Source organism: Petaurus breviceps, unplaced genomic scaffold (assembly GCF_028583685.1).
Source record: "Petaurus breviceps papuanus isolate PSGF00001 unplaced genomic scaffold, PetGlider_PUasm1.0 90903, whole genome shotgun sequence".
Taxonomy (NCBI): domain Eukaryota; kingdom Metazoa; phylum Chordata; class Mammalia; order Diprotodontia; family Petauridae; genus Petaurus; species Petaurus breviceps.
In genome coordinates this window covers 6,240,702-6,262,798 of record NW_027187376.1, presented here as the reverse complement: position 1 = coordinate 6,262,798, position 22,097 = coordinate 6,240,702, and the positions used below count along the sequence as shown (strand labels likewise).

Here is a 22,097-nt window from a genome sequence, read left to right as displayed (position 1 = left end):
TAGTGAAGGCCATTTTGCAAGCAAAAAGGTTGTCAATAGCTCATTAGAAAATGATAGTGGTTTCTTAAATTGTTCATTGTGTTTTTCTAAGTATTAAAGAATGTGAATTAACATATTTAATTATAAATTGTACTACATGGGCTTTTCTGAAATTTTAGTATGAGACCTAAAAAGCCTTTCAAAATGGATAATTCAGACGCTCCTGTAAGTGCTTTGGAAGTGTGAACTTTGCCAAATACACTTCAGGAAATTTGTTAAGGCAACAGCACATATCAAAACTGGGGATGGGGGTGTTGAGGTAGGAGGGATTATGTAAGGGTGAGGTTAATTCATTTACTCAATCAAATCATCATATCCCAATTAAAGTAAATGATGAGATGCTCAGCCAAGCAAACTTGGTCACAGACTTTAGACTGAGGACAAAATGTCCTTGGGACTAGAATGATACTACCCTGGGATCCTATTTGAATAGTCCTAAAAAATTTGGTCATACATTAGCGTTTGTTGATAAGTTATCAAGATAGTTCAGGATCAGTCATTCCAGAGATCAGAGAAAGCTTGGCATTCAAGGAAATGAATTCTCAGGAAGAACTGCCTAGGAAAGGGGGAGTAGAAAGCAGCTTTGACCTGGGCTTAGATATCCTTTCCCATTCCCTCTATTTGTTTAGAGAAAGACCTTATAAGCTAGAAAAGTCTGAAGGATATCAAACTTCTCAGCTTACTAATGGCATCCCTGGATCAGCTATGAGACTCCCAAGGCATCTGGCAAAAAGACTACACCAGGCATAAGGGGAACTTCCTGAGGCCAAAGGGGAGAAAAGGACTTCCAGCAATCCATAGTTGTATTACTCTTGACCAGACCTCTCTAAGTCTGAGACCACTTTCTTCTGGACTTAATAAGTACTTGTGGGAGAATATGTCCAGATTTTTAGGAGCTTGTTTGGTACTAACTGTTCTTACTAGTACTACCTTAACCAATACCTCTTACTACAAGTTACTTAGGGCTGACTGACTAAAATGTATCTCAACCAATGATCTTAACTGATAAACTCTTCATGGCACCCCTGGAGCCCTGAAGGAATGTAGTAACCAGATGCCAAGGACCTGACTCACCAGCCGCATTGGGAGTTGGGGTATGTTCCTCGGAACATGTGTTGTTCTGTATGTATTTTCTGTGGTAAAGTTTTTTCATATTTGCATATTTACATGTTATCTGTAATTTGACTTGTCTGAAATTTAAGTGGTTCATTTTCATAAAATTCTGAATTACTGGTTGTTACAGCTTCAGTGTTCCAGATTGATGCCTAATGCTGCATCATGGTTATTCTACAGTTCGTTTAAGTCCCAAATCTATACTTAAAGGTACTGTTTCATTTTTAGGTACCCCATCCCCAAAGATTATGAAAAATTGTTTGTATATTTAATTTCACTTTTCTACTGTTTTGATGAGGATGAGGATATAGGGCAAGGAAAATACCTTCTGAGACAGGATCTCTAACAAAGCAATTATCCATGCTACTTTATTGTAGCAAGAAATCTGGAGTCCACAGAAGTAAAGTGGTAGGGAAATGGATTTATTGAAGGTTGTATTGTTATTTTAAATTCTTACTCTAGATTAATATCCTTTACTTTTCACTGAATTTTAGTATGTTTTTTCCATTTTATTTACATTCTGTCTTAGACATTTCTCAGAAACATAGAAATACTGTGTTTAGTTGATAAAAATGTGAAAACCAAATATCATTTTGTTCCCCCAAAATATAAGAAGGAAATTATTAAGTGTAGTGGCTATATTATCCACTTTATAATGGGCATAGCTTTATGACCTTCAGCTTCTTCCTTAAAGATCTATCAGTATTTTTCTGGTAATGCTGTATTGTTTTTAGTCATGAAATAGTTCCGTTTCCAAAGAATTAATTTGTAAGTTATTCAAAGAGCAGTGAAGAAGCACATGGAAATTGGCATAGGCTATTATATATGATCCATTAAAATTGTGCAGTTATCAAATAAGAAAATATATGTAAACACTATAAAATTTAACAAACTATATAAATGTTAGCTGTTCTTGTTGTTTCTATTGTGCAGGAGAAAGGAAAGTAACCTATCATAAAAGAAATATATTTCTAGAAGGCAGTCCTGTCATGTAATAAGATCAAGCTAACCATACAATGTCAAAAGATCCAGAGGAATATTGGGTATATCCACTTTAGAGGACTTACTGGAGGATGTGGATGAATGTTACACAGAATGAGGAAGTAAGATGAATTGTTTTCTGTACTATAAGAGGCAGTACTCATATTGACAAGATTTCAGATTTCAAACTAAGCAAATGGCCATGTGATTGATGGTCCCTGTCTTTTATTAGAACCTTCCTAAATTCTAAAAATATCACAATCAAGGGAACCTTAGATTCTTTTTTTATCTTTCATGAAAAGAAAAGAAATGGGGTGTTTTAATCTTTCATTTAGAAAAAATAAGGAAGTGGGATGATTTATCATGAGGCATCCTTTTAGGTAAATACACTAAAGGTACCAGGATTGTTTCAAACCTGTCTAAATAAAATGGAATCCTATTAAAATTTGCTTGATTTATCGTTTTTAAAGTAGTATGTAAAAGAGAGAAAATTTGTATTTGAAATTGTTAATAATATCTAAATTCAAAGCTATCTCAAATAATTTAGAAATTACTTTGTTGTTGGGTCTTTTTTCCCCCAGTTGCGTCCTACTCTTCATACCCCCTTTTGGGGTTTTCTTGGCAAAGGTACTGGGATGGTTTGCCATTTCCTTCTCCAGCTTATTTCACAGATAAGAAAACTAAGGCAAACAAGGTTAAGTGACTTTTCCAGGGCAACACAGCTAGTAAGTATCTGAGACCAGATTTTAACCCATGAAGAGGAGTCTTCCTGACTCCAAACCAGCACTCTACTGCCCAACCCTGGGCTACCTTGGAATTACTTTGCTTTTGATTAAAGCCCTGCCTCAAACACATACTGTCTGTATGATCTTGGGCAAATCAATTAAATTCTTAGTGCCCCAGGCAGCTCTCTTAGACCATGAGTTTCAGAATAGTGACATTTAGGCATTAATAGAGAAAATTTGCTCACCAGGGAGTTCTCTACGTGGGTGAAAGCACAGTTATGAGCCAAACTGCCTCTTCTCCAACCCCGAAACAATAAATGATAGGCTCTTCCCTATCTAAACTAACTTGTATTGATCTTGTTTTCATTCTGGATAATGTATGTGTACATGACATGCAAAGGTTGTTTTCCCTGATTGAGAGTTAGAACGATTTCATTTTTGTCATTGTATTGCTGGTTTCTAGCACAGGGCCTGGCACATAGTATACACTTGATGAATACTGTCGATTGATGGTGGTGAAAGTTAGGAGTAGCTTGGTTTTTATTCTCTAGGGAATTGGAAGGGCATTACAATGAACTAATCTTCAATGTAGCAGGAAAAAATATTTCACTGTTGTTTGCAACCTTTGATTTGATGGTCTTAATTAATGTTTAGTTTGTTCCATAAAGATAGTTTCAGTATCTTTGTCATTATATTTAGAGATTTTCTGCCAGCATGATGTGAGTGGGTTGGGTCTCGGGAACTGACTGCCAGTGCATCAAAAGGTGTTTTAAATGCTTGTATTTATCAGGTCAGAAACATAACTTGGATTAAATCATCAAATCACTGCCTAATTTCTTTAATAAGTTTTAGGGTTATGTATTTGGGACAGGAAGGTAACTTAGAAATTATACATTCCCTTATTTTAGTGATCAGAAAACAAAGGCACAGAGAGAGATTCCTAAAGTCTTACATTTTGGGCCAGGTCACTGACTCAGACTTGGGATTAAAATGTAGGGAGGCACTCATGTATCATAACTTTACTAATGGCAAGAAATGAAAAGAACACAACTTCCAGAGTTTAAAGTATATGTAAAATGTTGCCCCTTTCTTACTCCACAGTCACCAGGTCAGGAACGCAAGCATAACTTTTGATTTCTCTCTTGGTTGACCCCTTTATACTTCAGGAGTCAAAGCAGCCAAATAACCTTCTGCCCCTTAAAGAATCAGCCTCGTTCACCTGCTGCTGGAGTCACTGCCCATTATGTAAGGCACTGATTGGGGTGGGAAAGCAGAGGAGGAGAGGCAAAAGGAAAGGGAGGAAGACTCTGGCAACAGCCATAGCAAGGATGTCTTCACTGTCTTTAGTGTGTGGGCAAAGTAGCCTGACTGCCCTTCTTCTGTAAAGACCCACAGAGCCCCACTTGCTGATCACACAAAGGAAATATGGTACTCTATACTGCATTTGAATCTTGAGAGAGGTGGCTTCTTTACTCTTGGCATCTGGTAAGAAATGATTCAGTACCTTCTTCCCCCTCTGTGGCCTGTGACTCCTGAGAAACAAGGCCTTCTTAGCCTTTACATTTAATCTTTTCCATTCTAGATGTTTGGAGTGGAGTCTCCAACCTTGGAAATTTCAAAGGCTATCAGAATCTAGAAGTTGGTATCTAGACTGACTTTTGCATCCAGCACAGCATCAAAAGCCCAAAGGAACAATCTGTGATCTTTTAGAATGGTCAGTGGTACCCTGGTCCAGCAGAGGACTCAACTGAAAACAATGTCACTGTTTGAGGTGAACTTAGAGAAAGAGGTCACATAGGAAAAGAGCTAAATCTGAGCTAAATCATTTAAATTATGCCCAATTAAGGAAGAGGAGGGCATAATTAGCCAGTCAGCATTAGGTTGAAAATCCTGCTGTCTTGTCATACTGGTTCTCTAAAAGTATTTGCATCATCCTTGAATAAGGGGATCATATGGTTCTGTACCCACTGAAACATAGCTTTTTAATTTTTATTTTCTATGTATTGTTTCCCTGTTAGAATGTAAACTCCTTGAGAGTAGGGTTTGTTTCATTCTTTGTATTTTTATCCCCATAGTCCATATAGTGCCTGGCACATAGTATGTGATTAATAAATGTCTACTGATCATTTGTTTGATGAAGGATCTAGTCCCCAATCTCTGTTGTTTTCATAAGAGAATCAACCTAATTTTAAAATTACAACATAGGGCATATGATGTGTCTGATGCTTTATAAACAACTGTATGTAATGGGTATCATCAGAATATCTATCTGGGTCTTTACTTCAAGGCATCTTTAAATGTACAATTCTGTTTTTCCAGGCATCAGTCTACTCAGCCAAACTCATAGGTACTCCCCAGGAATCAGTATAAAAAAATCTTATTTTCTCCATCCCTTCAGGCTCTTTTACATACCAGGTATAGAGTTTATAAGCTTAGCCCACCAGCAGGACTTCGCAGGACCTTCATCTCTCAGAGTATCTCCAGTTGCTAGATTAATGCCTGCCAAAGTTCATTTGTGTATATGTCTGATAACAGGAAGAACCATCTGTAAATCAAGAAAAATAGTGTTCCTCAAGAACTAGATCCTTATAGACAGTGTCCCATTGAACAGGAGGCAAATATTGGTGCTGGGAATACAGGTTTTAGGCTCTAGCAACGTCATAACCAGTTCATGAAGAGCAATAATATCTGAAGGACCCAGGCAAGTACAATCTTGGATATACTATTTCCATTTAAGAATGGAAACTCTGTGCCTTATTCATCTTTGTTATAGAAACTACTGTATATCACTCATCTCATAATGGATAATTCCAGAGGAAAGGTAATGATATGACCTTGTATTCTCAGTTCAGCTAGGCTTCAATAACAGGGCAAGCAAACATTTTATAAGTGCTATTTATGAGTGGGCTGCTTTAGGGAAATTAGTGCTTGAAAAGCCTAATGGTCATTTCATCTGGTCGCCATATCTGCCTGCCAAAAGTTCCATTCATCCTGGACCTTATGTACTCCAAGAATAAATATTCAGGGGATGAGACAGCTGGATAGCCTGCTCTAGATTTTCTAAGACTATAGTCTGTTAGAGTAACCACTCAAAAAAGGTATACTTTTTAGTAACTTGATAAATGAGGCCATTGAAATGCTTAGGTGAGGAATATTGATGGTCAATCCAAAGAGTCTATTAAGATTCTCAGCTTCCATTTTAGTCTGTGGGAATGAATCAGTAACTTATTTCAGGCTATATTTGGAACCATTTGAGTTCTTCCCAACAAGTCTTTTCACCCCAATTTAACTGTAGTGAGCAAGACCTTAGAGTTGATCTCCCACTTGTTTCTCACAAGTCACTGATTAGTCTAGGGCTTCTTCTAACATAGCCTCATCTGGTTTAGTTCATCATCAGTATAATGGTGGATATCAGTGCCACATGAGGAAGTGACTATAAAAGAAAATTCAGATAATCATGAGAAAGTGAAAGTACTCCTTCCCAGGTAAAGGCAAACAGTCCTGACTAGCCATTGGAATGGAGAAGACATTCCTAACATGAGTAAGTCCAGCCCTGGAATATACTACATTCATAGTCAAGGTAAAAAATGGCTGTAGAAATCAACATAACAACTTTGATAAGCTTCTATCTGTTGTCAATAGCCAAGGTATATATGTGTTATTTACTGACTGTATAGAGTTATTAAAAAGAGAATTTGTTTTTTTAAGTTAATTCATTTTTAATTTTCAACATTCACTTCCACAAGTTTTAAATTTTCTTCCCCTCCTTCCCTTCCCCTCTCAACAAGATGGCATGCAATCTGATACAGGCTCTACATATGCATTCCTATTAAATACATTTTCACATTAGTCATGTTGTATAGAAAAACTAGAATGAATGGGAGGAACCATGAGAAAGAAAAAAAAAACAAAAAAAGAAAATAGTCTGCTTTGCTCTGCATTCAGACTCCATAGCACTTTCTCTGGAGGTAGATGGCATTTTCCATCATGAGTCCTTTGGAATTGTTTTAGGATCTTGCATTGCTGGGAAGGTCTAAGTCTATCAAAGTCAGTCATCACACACTGTGGCTGTTACTGTAAACAATGTGCTCCTGGTTCTACCCACTTCACTCAGCATCAGTTCATATAAGTCTTATAGGTTTTTCTGAAGTCCACCTGTTCATTTCTTATAGTACAATAGTATTCCATTATGTTAATATATCACAACTTATTTAGCCATTCCCCAATTGATGGGCAACCCCTCAATTTCCAGTTGTTGGCCACCACAAAATGAACTTCTATAAATATTTTTGTATATGTGGGTCCTTTTCCCACTTTTATGATCTCTTTGGGATACAGCCCTAGAAATAGTATTGCTGAGTCAGAGGGTATGCACATTTTTATAGCCCTTTTAGCATAGTTCCAAATTGCTCCCCAGAATGGTTAGATCAACTCACAACTCCACCAGCAATGAATTAGTGTTCCAACTTTCCCACATCTTCTCCAACATTTATCATTTTCCTTTTTTGTCATGTTAGTCAATCTGATAGGTATGATGTAGTACCTCAGAGTTGTTTGATTTGCATCTCTCTAATCAGTAGTGATTTAGAGCATTTTTTCATATGACTATAGGTAGCTTTAATTTCTTCCTCTGAAAACTGCCTGTTCATATCCTTTGACCATTTATCTATTGGAGAATGGTTTGTATTCTTCTAAATTTTTCTTAGGTCTCTGTATATTTTAGAAATGAGGCATTTATCAGAGACACTAGTTATAAAAATTCTTTCCCAGTTTTCTGCTTCCTTCATAATCTTGGTTGCATTAGTTTTGTTTATGTAAAAACTTTTCAATTTAATGTATCAAATTTTTTCATTTTGCATTTCATATCTTTATCTCTTGTTTGCTCATAAATTCCTCTATTCTCCATAAATCTGACAGATAAACTATTTCTTGTTCCCCTAATTTGTTTATAGTCTCTCAGCCTTTATATATAAATTGTGTACCCATTTGGACTCTATTTTGGTATATGGTGTCAGACTTTGGTTTATGTCCAGTTTCTCCCATACTATTTTCTGAAATCTGCCCAACAGTTTTTGTCAGATAGTGAATTCTTATCCCAGAATCTGGGGTGTTTGAGTTTACCAAATAGTAGATTGCTATAATAATTGACTACTGTGTCTTGTTATTTATTTATTAATTTATTCTACTGGTCCATCCCTATATTTCTTAGCCAGTACCAAGTAGTTTTAATGATTTCTGCTTTATAATACAATTTAAGATCTGGTATATGACGAGGCTACCTTTCCTAGCATTTATTTTCATTAATTCCCTTGATATTCTGGACCCTTTGTTCTTGCAGATGAATTTTGATATTTTTTTCTAGCTCTAAAAAATAAATTTTTGTTAGTTTAATTGGTATGGCACTGAATCGGTAAATTAATTTGGGTAAAATTGTCATTTTTATTATATTACTTCAATCAACACATGAGCAACTGATGTTTCTCCGATTATTTAGATCTGACTTTATTTGTGTAAAACTGTTTTGTAATTGTATTCATATAGTTCCTGGGTTTTTTTTTTCCATTTTTCAAATGCTTTATTAACATCTGATTTACATCATTCATTTCCACCAGATTTTGAGTTACACACTTTCTCCCCGTTTTTCCCCTACCCACTGCCCCAAAATAGCAGTCCCACAGTACATCCCCTCCTCTAATCTGCTCTCTCCCATATCTTCTCTCATACCCCCTTTAACTTTTCAGTAGGGCATGGTGGATCTCTGCCCAAGTGCCTGTATATCTTATTTCCCAATTATATGTAAAATAGTATTATTAATAATATATGTATATGTATATATATATTTAAACATTTAATTTAAAAACTTTGAATTCCAGATTCGTTCCCCTCCTCCCCTGTCACCCGCTCTTACTGGAAAGATAAGCAGTTCAGTATAGGTTGTACTTGTGTAGCTTATGCAAAACATTAACATAGTTGATATATTGTAAAAGACTGACTATATTTCCCTCCCTCCTATTCCACCTTCCACTAGTTCTATTCTATACTTTGATCCCGTCCCTTTTCAAAAGTGGGTGCTTTCGGGGCAGCTAGGTAGCACAGCAAGTAAGAGCACCGGCTCCAGTGTCGGGATGACCTGGATCAAATCTGGGCTCAGATACTCAGCACCACACCCAGAAATAACTGGCCGTGTAACCTTGAGCAAGTTACTTAACCCTGATTGCTTTAAAAAAAAAAAAGTGGGTGCTTCCAACTTCCCTCCCCCCCAGCCTGCCCTCCCTTCCATCATCCCCCATCTCATCCCCTTCCCCCCCCCTACTCTCCTGGAGGGTGAGATACCCTATTTAGTGTGTATTTCATTCCCTCCTCAAGCCAAATTCAATGGGAATAAGGTTGACCCATTCCCTTTTGACTTTCTATTCTTCCCCTCCATTGTAACCATTTTCCCTTGCCTCTTCTTTACGAGATAGTTTACCCCATTCTGTCTCTCCCCATCTCCTCTCATTATATTCCTCTCACCTCTTAATTTCACCTTTTAAGTATCATCCCTTCCTATTAAATTGGTCCTGTTCCCTCTATCTATGTTTACCTGTAAACATAAATACACACATTCACATACGTAATCATAGGACTGTATAGCCTCCGATATATATTACCTTCAACTATTTTCATACTGAGAAGTTTCATCAGTTACAATTATCGTTTTTCCATGTAGGAATGTTAATAGTTCAACTTTGATAAGTTCCTTATGGTTTCTTTTCCCTGTTTACCTTCTCATGCTTCTCTTGCTTCTTGTATCTCAATGTCAAATTTTCTATTCAACTCTGGTTTTTTCATCAAGAATGCTTGAAAATCCTCTATTCTACTGAATGACCATATTTTTCCCTGAAACATGATATTCAGTTTTGCTGGGTAGGTGATTCTTGGTTTTAATCCCAGCTCCTTTGCCCTCTGGAATATCATATTCCAAGCCCTTTGATCCCTCAGTGTAGAAGCTGCCAGATCCTGGGTTATCCTGATTGTGTTTCCACAATATTCAAATTGCTTCTTCCTGGTTGGTTGTAATATTCTCTCCTAGATCTGGGAATTTCGGAACCTGGCTGTAATATTCCTAGGAGTTTTCTTTTTGGGATCTTTTTCAGGAGGTGATCAGTGGATTCTTTCAAGCTCTGTTTTGCCCTCTGGTTCTAAAACATCAGGGCAGTTTTTCTTGAGAATTTCTTGGAGGATGATTTCTAGGTTCTTTCTTTGATCATGGCTTTCAGGTAGTCTAATAATTTTTAAATTATCTCTCCTGCATCTATTTTCCAGGTCAGTGGTTTTTCCAATGAGATATTTCACCTTGCCTTCTATTCTTTCATGTGTTTGGATCTGTTTAATACCATCTTGATTTCTTATAAAGTCATTAGCTTCCATTTGCTCCAATCTAATTCTGAAGGAATGATTCTCCTCAGTGAGCTTTTGAGATTCTTTTTCCATCTGGTAAATTCGGCTTTTTAAGGCATTCTTCTCTTCATTGCCTTTTTGAGCCTCTTTTGCCATTTGAGTTAGTCTATTTTCTTCAGTCAGGTTATTGACTCTAATTTCATAGTTTTCTTGCATTGTTCTCATTTCTCTTCCCAATTTTTCCTTCACTTCTCTTATTTGCTTTTCAAAATCCTTCTTAAGGTCCTGTATGGCCTGTAACCAGCTCATATTTTTCTTTGAAGCTTTTGGTGCTGGAGCTCTGACTTCACTGTCTTCCTCCTGTTCCATGCTTTGATCCTTTTTGTCCCAAAATAGGAGTGTAAAGTTGGGTTGCTCTGTTTGTTTTGCTTCCTTTGCCTGCTCATGTTGCCACTCAGTTACTTGACTTTTGGGATTTTTGCCACAGTAGGATTCTGCCACCAGACAGGGGAGCTTACTACCAAACACTGGGTTTTTCTCAGCTGCCGAAGGTATTAATTGGGTGCCCTCTCTGAAGTCTCCACACACTCTGGCAAGCTGGTCACACACTCCAGGGCCTCCACCCTATACAGTGATCCATATCCATGCAGGTTAAAGCAAGACTGATTACTCCTCAGACTGGTTGCTGGGTCCCCCTACATTCTGCAGGCCAGGAGCTGAAGCTGCCACGTGTCTCTGGCTGCATGACCAGGGCACCTCAGCTGCTTCTCGCTCCATGGGTGTAAAAGCCGACTGCACTCACAACTATTAGATCACAAAGTCCACACTGCACTGACCTCTCACTTTGTCCTTGGCATCTTTGTGTTGATAATTCTGGAAACTGCCACAGCTGCTGGTGATCGGAAGTCCCTGCAACCAGTGACTGGTCAGGCTCTCCTTGAGGCTAAAACCTACGGCTTGCAGGGGGCTGGGCTCGGCTCCCAGAGCGCTGTGCTGGCCCTTTCCTGCTGGGCTGCCAGGCTGTCCTCAGCAGGAGTTTAGCTTCTCTGCGTCATTTTGTGGGTTCTGTAGCTCCAAAGTTTGTTCAGAGTCACTTTTACATGAATTGGGGGTGGTGGAAGCCGGAGCCCAGTGGAAGACCTGTTTCTATTCCACCATCTTGATTCTGCCTCCCCCTGCAACTTCTAATGGAAACTGGGGTTCCTCCAATGAAGCCATTGAGGACTTCCTGGTATGATAATAATAACAGTCCTTTTGGTATCTAGCAGTCCCTCAGATGTTTGGAATCCCCTCCTACTTTCCAGGCCACCGAGACTTACATATGGTCTCTTTTGCCTTACTAGTCTTACAGTCAAAAGTCTGAGCTTTTGGGGAACTTGGCTCGTCACTCTATGGGAACTTATTCCCATAGTCACTCTAATGTCAATATTGAATGGCTCTGAACAACCAAAATCAGGGGAATGACTAGATGAAATAGAGACTTATAGGAACCTTATTGCCCTTTACCTAATGTCCTGATCAAATTTTGCTAATATCCCCAGTCATTAGCTTCTTAGCAGGGGTGGGGACCTGCAGGTGAGGCCACATGTGGCCTCTTGTTGTATGAAGCTTGGATTCAGTCAAAGGACCACACTTGAGGATCTAGAGGGCCACATGTGGCCTCAAGGCTACAGGTTCCCCACCCCTGTATTTAGTGTATTCTGTGTTTCAAGAGCCACAGCCAAAAGAACTTGTGAAAGAATACCATCACACTCTGCCCATCCAACATGGCAGCAGACGTTGGACTTCCTCCTATTGTGCTTTTCACCATACCTAAGTGTGGACAACCCTCTTTGCCTGGACAGTTCCTGCATGGAATTGATCTGAACAGACCTACATACTGGTATAACAAGAAGGCCAATAGGCTCAGTTAGGGCTATGCCCACAAAGCAGGTTCTAATTATACTCAAAGAAGGTTGGTCACAAGTTGTGGGTATTTGAGTAAGAAGACATCAATCCAGTTTTCCAAACTCATCTCTTTTAAAAATTTCCTTTTCCCTTGCTTTCTTCTACTCTGAACTATGGAAGAGATTCATCTTTATGAGGTCTACAAAACACTTTTATGGACCTAAAGAGTACAAAAGGCAATCTCTGAAGCCTCCTATTGATTCAGCTGACTTTGTAAAAGGAAATCAACTCTAATCTTTTCCAGGCAATAAAACCCTGCAATTGACAAATACTTTACATTTGCCCCATTAGATTATAAGTCCATTAGCCACTGTTGGTGGCACCATAGTGCCCAGAGTACTAGGCCTGGAATCAGGAAGGCTTGAGTTCAAATCCAGCCTTGGATCCTTACTAGATATGTGACCCTGGGTAAGTCACTTAACTTCTTTTGGCCTGTATTTCTTCTCAACTACCCAAGTTCTCTGACACTTTCACTCTGCTTCCTATTGAAGTTACTCCCTGTGAAGTTATATCTTGGTGAGAGTATTAATAGGCGAGGCCAAGGCTCTCTTACCCAATGCTATAGTTCTCACTTATGATTAACCTTGCTCCTGGTTTCCTCCCTTATAGTTCTAATCTTGACTGGGTTTAACACATCTTCTAGAGAAAGTGAGGCTGAGATCTTACCTTTCACTTTTAGCGTATCAGTCCTCACCTTTATTAGTTTTTTTTTTCTTTTCACATATTTAGTCTATCCAATCTTTTAATCTTTCATCTACCTTTGAGGTGTTGTCCTTAAAGGACAAAAGTTCCTTCACTTCTGTCTCTAATTGCCTAATACAAAAGGACAGTTGATCTTCACTCTGTCTTGGAAATGCAGCTTTTCCAAAGCTGTCAATAAGAGCCAGGTAATATTTTAAATTTTCCCTATTAAGTTCTTCAAGCATTTATCTCTTTAATCCCACAGGGTGAATTGGAACTTTCTCCATCTTCAACTGAAAGAACTCTCAAATGTATCTCAAACAATTCTCCAGCTACAGGATATTAGACAAGTCAAGGAACATTTATTATCTGTTATGTACAAAGCACTGTGCTAAGTACTGGGGAGATAAAACAAAAAGGCAAAAAATAGGCCCAGTTTGTAGTGAGTTCACAGTCTGATATTGGAGGCAACATGTAAGCAGGTATGTACAAACTATATATATGATAAATGAAGGGTAATCACTAGCATTAAGGGAAAATAGGAAAGACTTCTTGTAAAGGGTGGGGTTTTAGCTCTGATGGTCTATATCTTGACAACTCCTTTTCCATACTTAAAAACAGAATTTAAATACAGAACCATTACAAAATAATCCCTGTGGATTGTGCCAGATATTCTAGATCAGATTTAAGCTAGGTTAGTCCCATGATTCAGGTTTAGAGTTTGAAATACAATGAGGCATTTGGGGATAATAAAATACAATAAAAACAACTTTGCTAATATTAAATTTTTAAAAATATGCCTTTTAAAGTTGAAAAGGTGTAAATACTGTTTCCATTTGCTTCTATAGCTACCACATTGTTAAATCAGGGGAAAATAAAAGTTTCCTATGGGCATTTCACTCAGGCATTACTCTCTGATCTCTGCTGACCACCGTCTCCCAACCAGGTACCTTATATTTCTGGTAGCAAAAGCCAAATGACCATCCCTTAAAGAACCATCTCAATTTACCTGTCTTTGAATGGAACTGCCCAAGAAAAGAGGAAGGAAGATCTAGGTGATGTTGGTAACAGAAAGAAGAAAAAAAGGCTCCAGGAGTGGCCATGATGCTACCTTTTCCTCAGCCCTGCATGGGGATGGCAGCCCAACCCTCCATGACAGCCCTAGGAATCCATTTGCTCCTCACTCCAAACAAGCACAGCCCCTGTAACATTGTATCATACAAATCACAAGTAGAAGAAATAAGATTAAAAACCAGTTCCTCTTACTCCATGTCCAAGGAGTGCTTTTTCCATTATGTCACACATTTGACAAGAATAAATATAATTCTATGCATTTCCAGCGACCAGTCACTAAAGCCTAGTTTATCTAGTAAACGTGTGCAAGGGATTATCATGTTAGAGGGCAAAATATCACTTTGAGAACATTTCATATTACTAGAATGAATGACTTTATCATTGACAGCTGGTAGTCTAGGAGAAAGAAATATGAAGTAATAAAAGGAGAGAAGTGAAGGAAAAATGCTGAGGTTAAAGAGGTTTATGAAAAGGGAGGTTTATGAAAACCAAGGGTCTGAGGAGATGGGTTTTAGGGGGAATGAAGAAACAGGAATCAATATAGTAGAAAATTCCAAGAGGAACTGGACCATAATCAAAAGGCTGAATTTTCTATTAACTCTCTTGGCATAGAGCAAACATAAAATTTGGTGAGGTCATCTCTGTCTTTCTCTGTTTGTCTCTTCCCCCCCCCCATCTTTTAATTCGTGGTGGTATTAATTTACTTGTAAAATATTTTAATTAATGCCTTTTATTATGTCATATATATTTCTAAATTTACTTTTTCTCTATGGTACCTACAAGCCTTCCCTTGCAATGAAGATTAAAAGAAACTCTGCCTCCCCCCCAAAAAAAGTTTATTAAAGCCTGCTAACACATTGATAGCCTTCTACATATAGATTTTCCCTCTTCTCCAGTGAAAGGATATATATTTTCTTATTTCTTCTCTAGAACTGTTCTTAGTCATTATAATGACAATGTTCAATTCATTTTATCATTCATTCCTTTTATTTACATTTTTGTGGACACTTTGTATGTTTTTCAGGTTATGCTTTTTCAAGATGATGAGGCAGTTAGGAAGAGAAGTAGATTTCAGGATAATAATAATGACTTCCATTTTGGATATATTGAATTTGAGATGCCTGTCTAGCAGTTACTCATTTGGAAATGGAGCTTGAGGGAGAGATGAACAATGGACATGTAGATTGGGAAGTCCCTATGAACTTACGGATACTGATGAGGACATCAAGAGAGAATATAGTGAGGAGAGGAGGGCGACCAACACAGGGCTCAAACGTTTTTGCCCACTATGGGGCGTGGATGATAGTCCTCAAAGGGGACTGAGAAAGAGTAGCCGGGCATTTTGTGGAAGACAGCAGGTTCATGAAAACTAGGTAATGGAGGAGGAGGTGGCCACCATTGTGAAGAACTCCACAGAGGTCAAGAAGAAGACATAGGAACCATCAATTGGATTTAGCATTTAAGAGATTATTGATAACCTTGGAAAGAGAAGTTTCTTTTGAATGATGGTGTCAGAAGCCAGATTAAAAGAGGCTGAGAAATGAGTAGATAAAAAGTGGAGACAAGAGATGTATGCATTTCTGACACCATAAGCAGTGTTACACACCTGTGGTTGAATCAATAAGCAATTTACTAGGTAAGCTTACATAAACTGTGTTAATAGGATTATATGATCTTAGATTGAAAGCTGAAAGGGACTTTAGAGGCCATTAGTCTAGCTCCTTCATTGTGCAGATGAAGAAATTTAGCCCGAGAGAGGTTAAATGACACGCTCTCAGAATTTGAATTCAAGGCTTCCTGACTCCAAGTCTAGTACTTTATTGCTGGGCACTGAATGGGCTAAGCACTGCAGATACAAAGGAAAAAAATGCAAAACCTTATTCTCAAAAAGCTTACATTTTGTTTGGTTATTCAACATATACAAAAGTGTATTCAGAATAAATTGAAAATGACACAAAGTAGTCAAAAAGTACAAAGTATTGACTTTCTTTTTTTCCAAAAGGAAGCATATTCATAGTCCTTGGTCGTCTGGAAACAAATCTGGTCATAGAGTTGAATAATAATTCTGGTTTCTTTAGTGTTGTTTTCATTTCCATTTTTTGTGGTAGTTTTCCTAGTTCTGTTTTCTTTGCTGTGTACTATTTCATACAATGCCCTCCCTTGTTTCTCTGAATTCCTTGTTATTGTCATGAAATATTATTCCATTATGAAAATAATGAAACTAATTAACTGGAACTATTAACTGGAAAAATAATGAAACTAATTAACAAATAATGGAAATAACTACAATTTTTTAAAGCTATTCCCCAATCACTGGACACCTGTGACACCAGTGTAACATTCACAATGCCCACAGTCATTATAAATATACCTGCATGGTGCTAGATCACAAAATATAACAGACTCTCCATATAGAAGACAGAAGCAAAACATTTATCCAGATACCAGAAAATTGAATCCCCAAACCAGTAGAGTGATTCCATCTTAGTAACGAAGAATTTAATAATCCATAACAGCACAAAGAGCCATACCATCTTTTAGCCTTCCCACAAAAAATACAGGACCAATATTTACTCAGAAGACTGTCTCTGTTGGGAGTGTCCTCTCCTCCAACTGTCTAGCCTGCTGTGACTCACAGCTTCCTGTGGGCCCTGCTCCACCTTTCAGCAAACTCCTCCCACCACAGACTCCATGTGATTACATTCAGCCTATTAGGGGGAGGGTATTTTTTCAAAGCAAGGAAGGTCTTCAGATTCTCATTACCATTACAACACCCAGTGTAATGCAGGCAACAATAAAGAAAGAGTTCAAATACCAAGAAGCCACTGTCAGTATCATATAAGACTTTACACTGCACAGTAAATAAGAGAAGAGTTTGAGACATGAAATTACAAAGGCAAAATAAGTATGACGTGTTACAAATAAAAATAACTTCCCTGGCAAAATAACACAATCCTACAGAGGAAAAATAAAGGATTACAAATGAAATAGTGAATTTCCAAGCATTGTTTCATGAAAAGTCCTGATTAGAAACTTTGAAATGTCAGTGTAGGAATCAAATGTAGAAAAGCACTCACTTTTGATCAATTAGAAAGGACAATGAAGGAATTGTTTATATACTAGGAGAAGAACAGAGAATACAAAAGAATGAAAACAGTTTAGAAAAAAATAAACCAATTTAAACATCAGTCAATTTGATGGTATGTGTATCGATCCACATCTAGTCCCTTACTCCTTGAAATAGAGGGAAGGACATACATTTCATATCTCTTCTTTCAGGACAAAATTAGTCATTATAATTACATAACATTGTTTTGATTTCTATTGTGCTTAACATTTACATGGTTATAGTTATGTATTGTTTTCTTGGATCGGTTTCTCTTTGCATCAGTTCATAATAAATCTTCCTTTGGTTCTGTGTATTCTTCATATTCTATTTTTTGGAGAAATAATATCCCATTATATTTAAATGTCATAATTTATTTAGCCATTCCCCCATCAATGGACATCAACTTCATTTCTCATTTTTGACTACCACAAAAAAAGTGTGGTCATATTTTGGTGGATATTGGGCTCGCTCTTCTATATTTGCCCTTCTTGGAAGATATGGATATTTTAGCCACTTTCTTCACATAATTCAAAATTGCTTTCCAAAATGACTGGACCAGTTAGTCCCTTATTCCAGTGTATTAATTAGTGTGCTCATCTTTTTCAAACTCCTCCAACATTGACTATTTCTGTCCAGTTGCCACTTTTCTCCGTGTGAAGTGAATCTTTAGTTTTTCATTTCTATCATCAATTAGTGATTTGGAGCAGTCTTTCAAATGGCTTTTAATAGTCCATAACTTTTCTTTTGAAAATATCCCTATCCTTTGAACAACTATCCATTTGGAGCAGATGAGAATATAAGCGAATCATGAGTCACTGCACAACTTGAAAAACAATTCAGAGTGAGTAGTACCTTTGCAGATGGTGGGTCAGTAGAATTATATTTGTTTATGAAAGTAAGCATACTTCGGAAGTAAGTGGCCCCTCGTAATTCTGTTTTTTAGTCAGTGTTATAAGAGTTTTTAGATCACCTATGACCACTTTTGGCCTATATAATAGATACATAAAAGAACCTTTGGCTTGCATCAACCTTATGGAACTTAAACAGATAGCATATAATATAATCTACTATAATCCACCAATATTTAAGTTGTTATAGTTCATTTTCATTATTTTCAGTTAAGGGAAATATAGCAGACAATGTAAAAGGTTTATTGAAAGATAGTAAAGGTAATTAGAAATATCATTCAGGAGGAAATCAAAGGAACAAGTATTAACTAGGAAAGAAAAAGTAGTATCTTGTAAAATGATAAAATATTTTATGCTAGCCTCTGCTAGAATAAGATAATAGGAAGAAAACCAAAATTAAATGATAATAAATTTTGAAGAAGTAAAAGGAAGTGCATTTTAAAGGAGTCTATATTTCACTTATGAAATTCACTTCTATAAAAGGTCAAATAGTACCTAGCTTCTCCAAAGGTCTGTTTAATTTAATGACTTTTAGAAACATGCATAGCTGTGGAAACTAATATAATAATGAGAGCCATCAAATTATGCTTTAGTGTTTAGGTAATTGCTTGTTAAATTAAGAAGGTATTTTCCCTGGACATAGTTGCATTGTACTGTCTTTTTTCTAATGGTGAGAGGATAATGTGCTAACTCCATTTGAAGCATTAAAAAAATACCATTATCAATTTTAATTTGTCACAGTCACCAACATAAAACAGTCTGGTAAGCTATTACTTGGTAAGTACTCAAAATTCCTAAAGTTCCTTTGATTTATTTTAAAGATTACTCTGGAATAATTTCAAATATGGAGCAAAATTGGGCAATGATGCTGTACTACGAATGATGTTTTTGTTTCAAACATATGATTTCATTAGTTTAATATTAATGTGTAAACTCCCTTCATTGATTCAGATCGGTAACTTGTCTGTAACTTGTGGTTATAGAGAGTTGCTTGGGAGACACTGAGATGTTAAGTGCCACAGCTGGAATATGTCAGAGACCGACAGGTCTTGAACTTAGGTCTTTGAATCCACTATACCACACTGCCTCTCACTTTTTCACTTAAATGTAGTTGAGCTTGCATAATTTTTTATTCATGATTAATAATTTGAACTCTATAATAAATGGCTAGATCAGTTCATTTATAATGGATTGGCGGTGGTCATCATTTAAAATGACGTCCATTCTAAGAATACTTTGATATTCCTTATATGTCATATGTTGACAGATACAACTTTTTAGATACTTGTAGTCAGTCCAACAAATCAGTGAGCTAAAGAATTTAATAGTGCCTTGTATTAATGCATATATCATACTAGTGTATAAGAATTTGACAGTATCATACACATACACATGTATTATACTGGTATCTTGCTTATTTATTGTTAGTTGAAAGTATATGAAATTCTGACATCTCTTGTTGTTAAATTATTTAACCATGGCTGACTCTTCATGACCCTGTCTAGAGTATTCTTGGCAAAGATACTGGAGTAGTTTGCCATTTCCTTCTCCACCTCATTTCACAGATGAAAGGACTAAGGCAAACCAGGTTAAGTGACAGTAAGTGTCTGAGGCCAAATTTGAACTCATGTTTTCCTGACTCTAAGCCCAACACCCTATCCACTGCCCTACTTAGTGGCTCTAACTATGAATCATCTGCTTATGAAAAATTATATTTTGGGTTATATATATATATTAATAGCATAAAAATAAGAAAGCGTGACTTATTTGCATTATTTGGCACAACCATGTATGGATACATTGATTCCTGCAAATATTATTTGATGATGTTGCTAAAAAGTAAAGTAGACAGATATACTTGAAAGTGATTACATGATCAACCCCATGCAAAAAAAAAATCTAACATTTAGGTTCATCTTACTCTAGATGAGCAGGAATGCTATATTGGTTTGGTTTGAATTAGTTCCTTTGAATATTCTAGAATCTTCATCATAGATTTAAAGTGAGCACATATAAAGAACTGTATTCTTTATATTTATTTTTAGGTACTTTTTTTATTAAAAAGGCATTGGAGGGTTCAAAATGGGAGAAGCATCACCATAAATACATTTAAATTATTTTACCAAAAAGTCAGCAGTTGTGAAAACAAACAGTATCAATTCAAGCTTCTGAAAAAAAAATTTAATAGTACAAAAATATAGTAACTTCAAAAAATTTGTGTTTTTAATCTCTACAAATAAGTAGAAATAAATTTTAAGATATAGCTTCAAAGAATTAAATTGATAATTTGTAAATACTTTATTTATAGAAATACTTTTTCCTCTTTGCATACTTCTCAGTATCAAACTGACCTCTTTGCTGCTCTCAGTCAGCCATTCCATCTCCCATAACTGTCTCTGCACAAGCTGCCTGTCACATTGGTAATGTACTTCCTCTTAGTTTGCACTTCTTGCAGTTTCTCAGTGTGACCTTCCTATGGTCATATTGCTGGAGTGTCTTGAACCCAAGCAATAGTAGGTCTTGAACCCAAGTTTTCTAGAGTAAGAAAAACTCTTAATGTACTATAGCATATTATCTCTCATTTTATGCCTAAATGCTATTAAGCTTGAAAAGTTTTATTTATTGCTAATAATTTGAACTCTGACATAAATGGCTAAATAAGTTTATTTACAGTGGATTTATTTCTGGAAAAGCTCAGCTGAAGCGTCACTTTCATAAGGCCTTTCTTATTTACCCTGCTGCTTGTATCTCCTCTGAAATTGCCTTCAATATATTTGTCTATTTTTGTATAAACTAATAATGTTTACATGTTGTATTACTCTATGGAATGTAAACTACTTGAGAAAAAGAATTGTTTTATTCTTGTCTTCATAATCTTAGAGCCTGGCATATGATAGACACTTAAGTGTTAGTTGATTTGTTGGTTGTTGTTAGCAATAACAATATGATGACTCTTATTAATCATAATAATAATCGAGCCCTATAAATATTGTTTGTAATGTAAATGTTTTACATTTTACATAAGACAAACCAAAATTCATTAATCAAGTGTGTTTTTAAATGAATCAAAGTTGAGATTTAAAGAAAATATTTTTCTTTTTTTGTAAGGATTATATTCATTAAATCCATTGATAAGAAAATTCTCATTGAGAGTCTTCTTAGTCTCAGTCAAGGGATTTAGTGCTTTGCAATATTTAAAGTGATATATATATACATATGATTAATATCTTTTTATATTACGGAAGAGGCTTCATAGCAATATTTATATGCTAGATTTCTGTCATTTCCTCAATGAATATTAAATGAACATTAAATATAATCTGGGAGAAATATTTTTGGGATTCGTGGTTTCATGAGCACATATTTCTGCTCCTTTCAAAATTATTAATTATGATGATGATAATGGACCATCACTGAGACTTATTTAGGAAATAATTGTGCATAGAATTTTGAATAATGTACAGTTTGGGGTTTAAAACTACTAGCAGTTATTAAATTACTTGTTATTTTGTTAGTATTCTTTTTTCAGGAATGCACCATAAGCAATTGAACAGTAGATTTTTTGTCATATTTTTGTTTACAGAAAAGCCAGAGAAGATTTATTGAAAGCTCAGAAAGAACGTGATTTCCATCGAATGCACCACAAACGGATAGTACAGGAAAAGAATAGTCTTATTAGTGATCTCAAAGGGTAAGTCACTATTGTTTATAACATATTTCATTGTTTTTAAAATTCAGTTCTTGTTAAGTGAATATAAATGGTGTACGTTTTAATAACTTGATTATAGCTTAAGGTTCAAGACAGAAACTGATTAGTTTAGTTGTCAGAATACTGTAATTGTTCTATAAACCTCATTAGAAGAAAAATGACATTATAAGCAAGTGTTTTTTTTTTAATTGTGTAAACATTGTAGAAAAGCCCTTGGTTCTAAAAAGAGTCACCACCAATATATAAACTTGTATAGAACACAAAGATGGTACTATTTATTGGTTGAAAGTTTTTTTTTACCACTTTGACTTATAAAGTTATATTTTTTCTTTTAGTGAGAAGTATTTTAAAACATACTAGAAATTTATTTTTTCTGAATTGACTGAGAGCTATTTTTATATAAATGGCTAATATTATATATTATATATTTA

The 22,097-nt window shown here is 36.1% G+C and overlaps 1 protein-coding gene across 1 annotated transcript in view; it reads left to right on the top strand.

Moving 5' to 3' along the window:
- The window catches only part of LOC138151664 (sperm-associated antigen 16 protein-like), a 100,115-nt gene that overhangs the window by 29,949 nt on the left and 48,069 nt on the right, over positions 1-22,097 (top strand). The window contains exon 5 of the mRNA XM_069075208.1: positions 21,541-21,648. Within this exon, the coding sequence (XP_068931309.1) occupies positions 21,541-21,648 (108 nt within the window). The remainder of the gene's footprint in view (positions 1-21,540; positions 21,649-22,097) is intronic.